At 31.0% G+C, this 10818-nt stretch overlaps 1 protein-coding gene across 1 annotated transcript; it reads left to right on the top strand.

The window, feature by feature from the left end:
• The first annotated feature begins 621 nt into the window (after nucleotides 1–621).
• Nucleotides 622–2518, top strand: LOC126891498 (uncharacterized). The gene is made up of 2 exons (XM_050660676.1): nucleotides 622–1988; nucleotides 2398–2518. Exon 1 carries the CDS (start codon nucleotides 666–668, stop codon nucleotides 1656–1658), a length of 993 nt encoding a protein of 330 aa, XP_050516633.1. The 5' UTR covers nucleotides 622–665; the 3' UTR covers nucleotides 1659–1988; nucleotides 2398–2518.
• The last annotated feature ends 8300 nt before the right edge of the window (nucleotides 2519–10818 follow it).

The raw sequence follows: 10818 nt of genomic DNA, 5'->3' as shown, positions 1-10818 counted from the left end.
TTACAAAAAAGCGAATATTTCGCGAAATGAACTTCAGATGGAAAAAACTGAAAAATAAGTAATCAATATTTTTCAAAAATCTATCGAATGATACCAAATACAACCACCCACGGAGAAGGGTGGGGGTAATTTTGAAATTTTACATAGAAACCTCGCGATATTTCGCGAAATGAACGTCAGATCAAAAAACTGAAAAATGTCTTCAGCATTTTTTAAAAATCTATCGAATGACATCAAATAAGACCATCCACGGAGGTGGGGTGTGGGGATAAAATCTTAAATAGGATCCCCGATTTCTTATTACCGATTTGGATGCCATACGTAAAAATAAGTAACTTTTATTCGAGACATTTTTTCGAATTATGGATAGATGGCGCTATAATAAAAAAAACGGTTGTTGGAAATGGAAAATTAAATTAAAAAATAGAAAGTCCCCAATAAAATAGAAAACTTAACTAAATTTTCTTTGGTTTTAGGACCTAATCTTCACAACCCAATAGGTCCCCATACCACTCGAGTAACTGCAAATTTAGCATACTTGCCTCCCCTACTATTAAAGCTACATGCATCACTGAAATCAGATTTTTTTGTAAATATGTAATATACAAACAAACTTTTGTACCTAAAATGTATTATCCATTTTTTACAGAAATTTAACATTGAAAATGGATTCTTCCACTTCATCTTCAGATCATCAGTCGGATTTGCAACACATGCCACGACATGATGTCTTCAGTTTCGGCGTTTCTGCTGAAATGGACACAATAAATTTACCAACTTATCGAGATGTTTTAAAACATTACTTTTTTTTGAGTGATGCTGCAAAAAATAGAAATGAAATGTTTTCCTACCGAAAATTCACTTTTAATGTTACTGATAAATTAATTTTAATTTGGAGTCAATTGAGAATTGAATTGCTTGACAGAAAACATATTATAACAAAATTAAATAGACTGCTTGAAAAATATAAGAGAGAAATACAACGTAAAGGAAGACCAACATATCGCAAATTTGTTGAAAGTACCGCTAAGGTATTCTTTATTGGAACATGTCAATGCAGTTTGGAAGTGAATACATGTAATTGCGGCAAAATTCCACAACATTTAAAGGAATTCATGTTCGATCAACATAACTCTAGGAATCTTTGTCTTCCGGAATACAATGAATATGTTTCGGAAATAATTACTACTACAATCGAAAAAACTGCGACAAATCCAGAAGACAACTCATACGAACCTACTCCGTCAGAATTAGAAGTTAACATTGATATGCAATCTGTTTGGGTACCAGTGGAAGAGGAAAGCAAACGTGGAATTTACACTCAAAGATACGATGCCTTCAATTTTGCTATGTTTTGCGATCGATTTAGAATACCGCATAGACAAAGTTCATGCTTAGCTACAGCGCTCTTTAAAGACATTAATTTAAAGGATAATAGAGGAAACCCGGTAGTAATGGATAGATTTAAAGTAGCGAGAGAAAAAATGAAAGCCAGGGAAGTTATATCCAGAAGACGATATGATGGTTCGACGGTGATAGCATTTTCTTATGATGGTAGAAAAAATGACTCCCTTACACATGAAAAAATAGAGGAAAAATGGCATCCACAAATAGTAAAAGAACCACAATTGGTTGTTTTAAGGGAACCAGATGAATAATTAATTGGTTATATAAACCTAAAAGGTGAAACTGCTGAAATAAAGTCCAAACAATTGTGTGAGTTTTTCGATGCGAAAAATTTATCGTTAACAGATTTAATTGGTATTGGTTCTGATGGAGAGAACACCAATACTGGTGTCGATAATGGTGTAATAAGAAAGATGGAAATACGTCTACAGAAACCTTTGCACTGGTTTATATGTCTTCTTCACTTCAATGAATTACCACTACGTCATTTGTATGACACATTAGAGAAATCTGTAACAAAAGGACCGCGAGCATTAACAGGAGGATTGATTGAAAAACTCAATGAATGTGAAAAATATCAGGTACAGTAAAAATAATATATTTTAATAATGTTAATGTCCGACTGGTCTATTATTTGACAAATAATGACATTTTTTCGATGTCTGTTAAGTACGATATAACGCCCAAGGGCGTGTTATTGAAAATAATAGGCCCACAATTACGTTACGACTATTTCTGGTAAATGTACTTATTTGAAAACTAATTAATTCAAAATTAATTCAAATTTTTCGCATATAAAAAATAATATAGTCGGACATTAAACGTTGAAGACGCCACGGGTATTATAATAATAACGCTTTCGATCAACGTATATACCTCGGGCCGAAGGCCCTCGGTCTATACACCATTGACCTCAAGCGTTATTATCCTTATAATACCCTTGGTACCTTAATAACTATAACTGCTAAGTGTTTTTTACTTCTTTCATAGGTTTTGCTTGATTTTGAACCAATTCCTTTGGACAATATGCCACCCCCCTTAGAGAATGAAGAGGAACTGTCTGTCGATGTAAAATACCTACTACAAATGGGTCATGCAATTTCTCAAGGATTTTGTTCTGCAGATTTAGCAAACAAAAAACCAGGCCAAATAAGTCATGCACGGTGGCTAACAAAAGCCAGTAGAATTCTTCGTTTATATGTAACAACCAAAACTCCATCGCACAATTTGAAAACATTAACAAATTATATTATGAAAGTTTATATCCCGTTATATTTTAATATTCAGTTTTACAAATCGGTAATTTACGGTAGCATTTTGCTTTCTAAATTTATTCGTTGGACGCAATACTTAAATGGCACATTACGGTCGGTTGTACAGAACGTGGTATTAAATAATTCCTACTACGCGCATTCCGAAAATGTTTTACTTTCAATGCTTTTTGACAGTAGAAAAGCAGTTCGTGATAGAGCAATTAGAAAAATAATGTACATTAGAGAAAAAATATGTGATTCAATTATATTACGGAAATATGTAAAACCAAAAAAACTTAATTTCAATTGTAATGATTATATCGATATGATTGATTTGAACGACGATAGCATTTTGCATCAGCCACCGTTCACTAGAAATGTTCCATTTGAACATCTTGCTGAGTACCTAGAGAGTGATGACGGAAAAAAACCTTTTGAAGATCCAAAAATTCCCTGTCACATTCAAGGTACTGAACGGTGTGTTTAATTACTGACTAAAGTCTCAAAGCGTACTATACACGAGAATCGTGAAGAAATTATGAATGTAACCACTGAAAGTAGAGAAATACTTCCTAAAATGGAAACAAAAAAAGATTTCGTAAAATTTGTAAATAGGAATTAAAATTAAATTAATTGTTTGTTATTTAAATTAGTGTGTCTCAGCTGCAATGGCCATTGACAGAAAATAATATTGGATATACTTACAATAATAATTACGATGAGGACTCATTACTAATTATTACAGTTAATCTCTAAATTTTAAATAGTAGATTAAAATTATGACAATATAGGATAATATAATCATTACAATAAGGACTAATAATCACGTATGGTTTTTTTAGATTAACAGCAATAATAGTTTCAGTTAGTCAAGGAAGAGTCTGTGAGATAATCCTAATCATTATTGATTGATTTAGATGTACTTTCCATTTAAGCGTTGTATATATTTGTTTTTTAATTTTCTTAGTGACTCTGCTGAATCTGTTTCACTGTTCTGTCTTCAAAAGAGGAGTATATGTTTGGAATATAATTGAGGAGTACCTGAACATTTTGAGTGAACCTTTGTGCTTCATTACTGACAAAATTTGTATAAAAGAATAAAATTGCATTTAATGTATTTTCCAGAAAGGCTAAAAAATTTTCAACAGGTAACAAGAATGCGTTCAGATTTTTTTGAAAAAGATTTTGGATATTGTGAATTGTAGAAGCAGTTAATTTAGACTGATAGCTGATAGGGTGTGTCTTTCTTAGATTTTTTAGTTTTATACTTGGTAGGCACAATTACATCTGGTGTAGGCATTTCATTGTTTTTGATAGGTTTCTTATTGGACGTTTGTGTTTCTAAAGAGATTGTATCACTCGTGTTAGAATGACTTCGATTCTGGCCGATAGATGGGGGAAGAAATTCATTGTTTGGGGTTATGGAACTAGTCGGATCACCGACATATTAGTTTCGTTCGCGGTAGCAATCCGGTACATGTCCAGGATTAGTTACGGACACTCTTAGGACTCGGGTTGTACGCAGGCGCGGTTCAGAATCAGTTCAGGATTGATTTTACCCGCGAACGATTTTTGGACAACCTTGTGACTGTAGTGTCATTTGTCAATTTTTCGAATGTCTGTCGTCTGTCATCTGTATTTACTATTTATTTACATACATCTTTATTTATTTGTGCCTTGGCCTTTGCTGACTGCTGTACATAAACATAACGAAGCTTGTATATATATATATAATATTCTATTCTGTTTATGTTGTATTACAACTATGTCGAAAGAAGGTAAGTTCTGATACTAATTCTAAGTGAGTTTATATTCTAATTATGTTTGTTTCGTAGAACTGAATGAATTTTTAACGTTTTCGCCAGGCCCATCAAGTGATGGCCACGTGGCCGATGAAAAGTTCATTTGGAGCCACCAAAATACCCTGTTATTTTTAGACCTATACAGAAAATATAGATCACAAGTGGGCTCCCTTAATATGAGAAGCCTCAAAAGGATGTATGAGTAAATTTCAAGGGACCTCCACATGATGTTGGGTCTAAAAATAACAGCGAACCATTGTGAGAACAAGTGGAAGGTGTTAGAGAGGGCATATAAAAAATATGTGGATAATAACAAGCAAACAGGCAGAGGACACCCGAGCCCAAGAAATTTTGCCACTGCATCACTGCTGGGTGGTGAAGTGGCACACGCTAGAGACATAGCAGGTGATGAAACCAGTAGTGTAATTCAAGGTAGGTACACATCATACTAATTTTGTATATAATTTGCACAACTTCTTGATTTTAAATTTCTAAGCAATCAATTATTATTCATTGTAGTTGGCTCATATAGTTTTTTTCTCAAGAAATACATTGATCATAATACAATAATCATTTTACTTTAGGTTTTGACTAAATTTGTTTGAAAATAAGTCTTGACTCATGGGAAAAAGTTTGAGCGGACGAACAATATATCTTATATATTATCTTATATATCAATATATCTATTTATTTCCAAATAGGTAACCTAATATACAAATTTTTTACATTTTGTACATTATACATATAATAGCATGACACCAATAATTTAATTTCCAAATATATTTTTCCATATATTTTTATTTTTCTTAATATGTATGCGAGTTGGTGTGTTATGAATAGGATTGTATCCAACTTGGTGTCTATGCATTTTGGATTTATCGTAGTTGCGACCTTGACAGAAATGGTGGTGACTATCTCAATTAGAATCAAACAAATTTACCTATTGGACTGACCAACTATGGTGTATTCCACGAATGTATGACTGTTTTGGATTATCGCGACAATTATTTTAGTGTGCAACATAAGATGTACGAAAGTATCTTGCTCTAACAATTACTCCAATAAACAACAATATAATTTGCAATTTACTTTCGTTCTTCATATTTTGCACAGTAAAATATTCGTTGTTACGATAATCCAAGAGGTTTGTATATTCGTGGAATGGGGTATATTGCTATATAAACAATGATATAAGATAATTTGTGTAAAATCTAACTAATTAAAATTCCTTTATTCAAGTTTAAAAATATTATTTTAATGTACCTATATAATTTATTTAAAACAAACGATAAAATTATCCAGGATATAAAAAAATACATTTATTAAATAATAATGCTTTAAAAGAGTAATACCTAGTATTTTGACAATGACACCCGATTTGGGCGTCGAAACGTTAATAAATTATTTTTTAAATTTAATTGTGGCTTTTTCCCATTCAAAATAGTTAATTGTAAAAATGCCACAAGGAAATAGCTTCAGAACAACATTTATTAAATGTTCTAATGTTTACATGACAAATTTTCCAGATAACGTGACTTATCACATTAGGATTTTATAAGATTAGTTAAGCCACAATTTAAGTTCGAAGTTAAATTTATTTGACGTTTTAATTTCCACTTCAGAAATCATTAACGATTTCTGAAGTGGAAGTCAAAAATAAATTTAATATATATATATATATATATATATATATATATATATATATATATATATATATATATAAAATGAATAATTTTGGGGAATGCAGTCAATGTGTTTTGGGCTGATTAAAAGTGAAACACTTTGAACTTTTGTCGAGCTTTCGGACAATTTATTTCCTTTATCCAGACAATCTAAAAATACAAATGTTTAAATTTAGATGAAAACTAGAAAAATAAAAACTTACTGCTTGTGGTTTACAAAATAACTAACATACTTATAAAAAACATAAAAATTCTTTCTAAAAAATATAAATTGTAAACGTAAATTAATTTTGAAATATGTCAAAAAGACATTAATCAAATGTAGTTAGACTACTTTAATAACTCGATAGATTGGGAAAGAAGTTAGTTAACGGTGTATAAAATAATGATATAAAGATGTAAGCAAATTTGAAGTTATAATTATTAGTAAAAAAAACTGATAGTAATGTAAAACACGTTGATTTAGAATGTTATAAATATTTTTCTTTTGATACTATTTAGTGAAATTTTAAAAATTAATAAGTCCAAATATATGTATATATATATATATATATATATATATATATATATATATATATAAAGAAGATCATTGGAACAGATCATTAGTTCATTACCATCTGAATTAGAACAAAACTCAGTTCGTGCTAGATCTACGAACATCATTACCAACCATATTCTGAACACTTCCAGATCATCTTATACCTTTTTCAACAACTTATATTTTAAAACCAGGCAATTCCTAAAATCTAATCCTGACCTGGTGGTTACCAAAGCAGACAAAGGAAACGTCACTGTCATTCTAGACAAAACACAGTATCTAGAGCTCTGTTCTTCTCTTATTGATAATGATGGATCATATAAACCTATTTCTTCTGATCCCACTCCCACGTTACAAAGAAGATGTAATGCACTGATTTCATCCCTAGCTGTTTCTAAACAAATCGATAACAACACAAAAAAGAAACTTACCACTTATAATGGCACAATTGCAAAATTTTATGCATTGCCCAAAATCCACAAACCGATTCTATCAGTGCGTCCAATAGTAGCTTCAATTGGAACCCCTACTGAATACATCTCTGCCTTTGTCACAGACATTCTTACTAAAGCGTACGATTATGAAAATAGGTATTATGTAAAAGATTCTTTTCAAATGGTGGAAAAATTTAATGGTTACAAATTACCAGATAACTATGTTCTCGTCAGCCTGGATGTCGTATCCTTATTTAGTAATGTTTACTTAAGAATAAGCTTAATGGTCATAGAAGCTAATTGGGACCGTATTGGAGGTTGTTGTTCCATTTCTTTTGACAACTTTATCAACATCGTCGAATTTTTGTTTACTAACACTTATTTCTCATTTAACAACAAATTCTATCAACAAACTTTCGGTACTCCTATGGGAGCAAAGATCTCTCCTATTATTGCTGCTTATGTTATGGATTATGTGTTAGACACTGTCATTCCTGTCTTATCCTTCAACATTCACTTCATCAAAAAATATGTTGATGACATAATCTTGGCTGTGCCATCTGATAAAACTGATGAATTATTAAACACCTTCAACAGTTTCATCCCAAATATCCAATTTACTATAGAGAAAGAGGATACTAACTTTTCAGTACCCTTTCTAGACATCAGAATGATAAGGGATGCAAACAATATAATTAAAATTGATTGGTATCAGAAACCTACTCATTCGGGCAGGTATTTAAACTACCATTCATATCACAAACATTCCACCAAAGTTAATTTAGTAAAACAGATGAAAAGCAGAGTCATCAAATTATCAGATCCTTCCTTCCATAACAAAAACCTGGAAATACTAACTAAATTGTTCATCTCAAATTCTTATCCAACCACACTAATAAATAAGATCTTGTTTAACACAGTCCATAATGAAGACTTAACACCTTCCCCCGCGACTAACAATGTTGACCTTGATGGCTTAGGCAATGACAGGGTCTCTAATACTCCAACTTTAAATAGATATTTTTCAATACCTTATATCAAAGATATTATTCCGGGGTTGACCAGGATATTTAATAATTTAGAAAGTAACAATAACAACAATGATAATCATTTTAAAATCAATGTGGCTTTCAGATCAGCTTTAACAATTAACAATCTTTTTTCAAAAGTTAAGGATAAAACAGAAATAGGTAAGCTTAGTAATATTGTCTACAAAGTTCCCTGTTCTTCTTGTAACAAATCGTACATTGGTCAAACTTCTCAACTTCTTAAATTTAGGATCACTTTACACAAAAGTGATTCACGTCTTCAGCCCGACCGTTGTGCATTGGCTAAACACGTCCATACCACAGGTCATTCCATGGACTTTGAAAACACCATCGTTCTTCATCAAGAGAACAATAAATTTAAAAGGGAATTTATTGAAATGTCCTATATCTTCCTTAATGATTCCTCTAGGTGACTTCAAAAATCTGAGTGATATTTATCATCTTTTACTCAGATCAGATACCAGCCATAGATCGAATTTGCATGACTCCAACTTGACTGATAATACGTAATTGTCAATATTAATAGTTCTTAGAATAAAAAATAATTTTTGTTTGCCAATAATCAACAATAATTTTAAAAAAATTTTAAAAAACCTTTAAATAAATAGAATATGTAATTATGTAACATGACACTTATGTTGCGGTACATCCTCTTGTAATATTTAGATAAATAAACCTTAAGAGGAAACAGTAGCGATCAACAGGTAGCGAAAACGCGTTCCAAGATTGCGGCTGTAATTTTGAATATTTTTTCGAGATATTTGGCACACGTATTCGTAATATAATAAAGAATGGCGGTACAGAGCCCAATTTGAAAAATATATTAATATGTGTAAATTACTCTGTAATTAAATATAATATTAAAAAAACGAGCCTGTACCGCCATTAAGAAGAACAAAAAAATAAACTTTCTTCAAATAAACTTTTTTATCCGATGCCTAGATTTTGTGTCATTTTGGAACTACTAATGAAATAAAAAAATGTTAGTAGTTCCAAAATGACACAAAATCTAGGCATCGGATAAAAAAGTTTATTTGAAGAAAGTGTATTTTTTTGTTCTTCTTAATGGCGGTACAGGCTCGTTTTTTTAATATTGTATTTAATTACAGAGTAATTTCCACATATTAATACATTTTTCAAATTGGGCTCTGTACCGCCATTCTTTATTATATTACGAATACGTGTGCCAAATATCTCGAAAAAATATTCAAAATTACAGCCGCAATCTTGGAACGCGTTTTGGCTACCTGTTGATCGCTACTGTATCACCTTAATATTTTTGTTTAATAATACCTTTTTTCCGTACCGATTAGGTGTTTGGTACTTCTATGCGTAGGTCAAATGAACCTACATGTCTATTCATGAGCATGCGCTCAATATTTTTAACACCGAACGGGAAAGTTCAAAAAAAAGAAGGACATATTTAAACATTCATTGTTCTCATCTACATGTAAAGTTACTTCCAACATAAAATGTAGTTAATTGGTTCCTTGAGTAAATAATTCATTGATTGTAACCATATAGCCATAGTTTTCCAAGGTGAAGTGTTGTGTTTTCTTTTTTACTTCAAACAAAAAGAGATATGTTTTTATACATATCGTCTTTTTTATTACTTAACAACGTAACTCTACAATTCTACGTATTGGTAATGAAAACTAACATTTTGCATGGAATATATATGGCTAATTAACATTTTCTTTATTTCAGCCCTGAAGGAGTGAATAATCATTCACGAAAACGTTAGGCCGTACAATTGATACGCATTGAGTTTTGGTTTGCAGATTTCCCCAATATTCAAAACTTTACTGTATATATATATATATATATATATATATATATATATATATATATATATATATATATATATATATATATATATACATATATTTATCCCTTCTACCCTGAGGTGTAGGAATCTGTTTCTGTTTCTTTTATTCTTTTTTGTTCTTCGTAAATTTCTTCCATATCTTTCTGTTTTCTGTTAGTTTTTTGGCATCGTTCCATGTTGTTCCCCTCTTTTCCAAAATATCCATTATTACTGCATTCCATTGTTTTCTTGGTCTACCACGTTTTTTCCTTTCTATATTTCTGCTTTCCCAGATTCTTTTAACAGGTATATTATCACTCATTCTTTGAAGGTGTCCCCACCAACCCAGCTCTTCTATATAAGTTTCTACTGGTTCTATTTCTAATTCTTCTCTTATTTTTATATTCTTAACTCTATCTCTTCTTGTCACTCCCATTACTCTTCTTAGATATTTCATCTCTATTGCCTGCAATTTACTTTTATCCCTTTTTGTAAATACCCACGATTCACATCCATATGTAAGTACAGGTCTATACACAGTTTTGTATACACTCATTTTCGTTTTTCTTGATATTTCTCGTCTATTTACAAATCCACTGTTTATTGCATAATATAGTCTATTTGTTTTTTGTATCCTATAATTTATATCTATTTCTTGTTTTCCGTTTTCTTCAAATATTACACCTAGGTATTGATATTTACTGACTTGCTCTATTTCTACTCCATCTATTTGCACATTTATCCTTTTCCTATTTCTATCTATTACCATTGTCTTTGTCTTACTCTTATTCAATTTCATACCGTATTTTGTTAATACCTCATTCCATACTATCAAGCTTTCTCTTA

The sequence above is a fragment of the Diabrotica virgifera genome, chromosome 9, assembly GCF_917563875.1.
Source record: "Diabrotica virgifera virgifera chromosome 9, PGI_DIABVI_V3a".
Classification (NCBI taxonomy): domain Eukaryota; kingdom Metazoa; phylum Arthropoda; class Insecta; order Coleoptera; family Chrysomelidae; genus Diabrotica; species Diabrotica virgifera.
The sequence above is the reverse complement of the archived record's forward strand: the minus strand, read 5'-3'. Positions and strand labels throughout refer to the sequence as shown.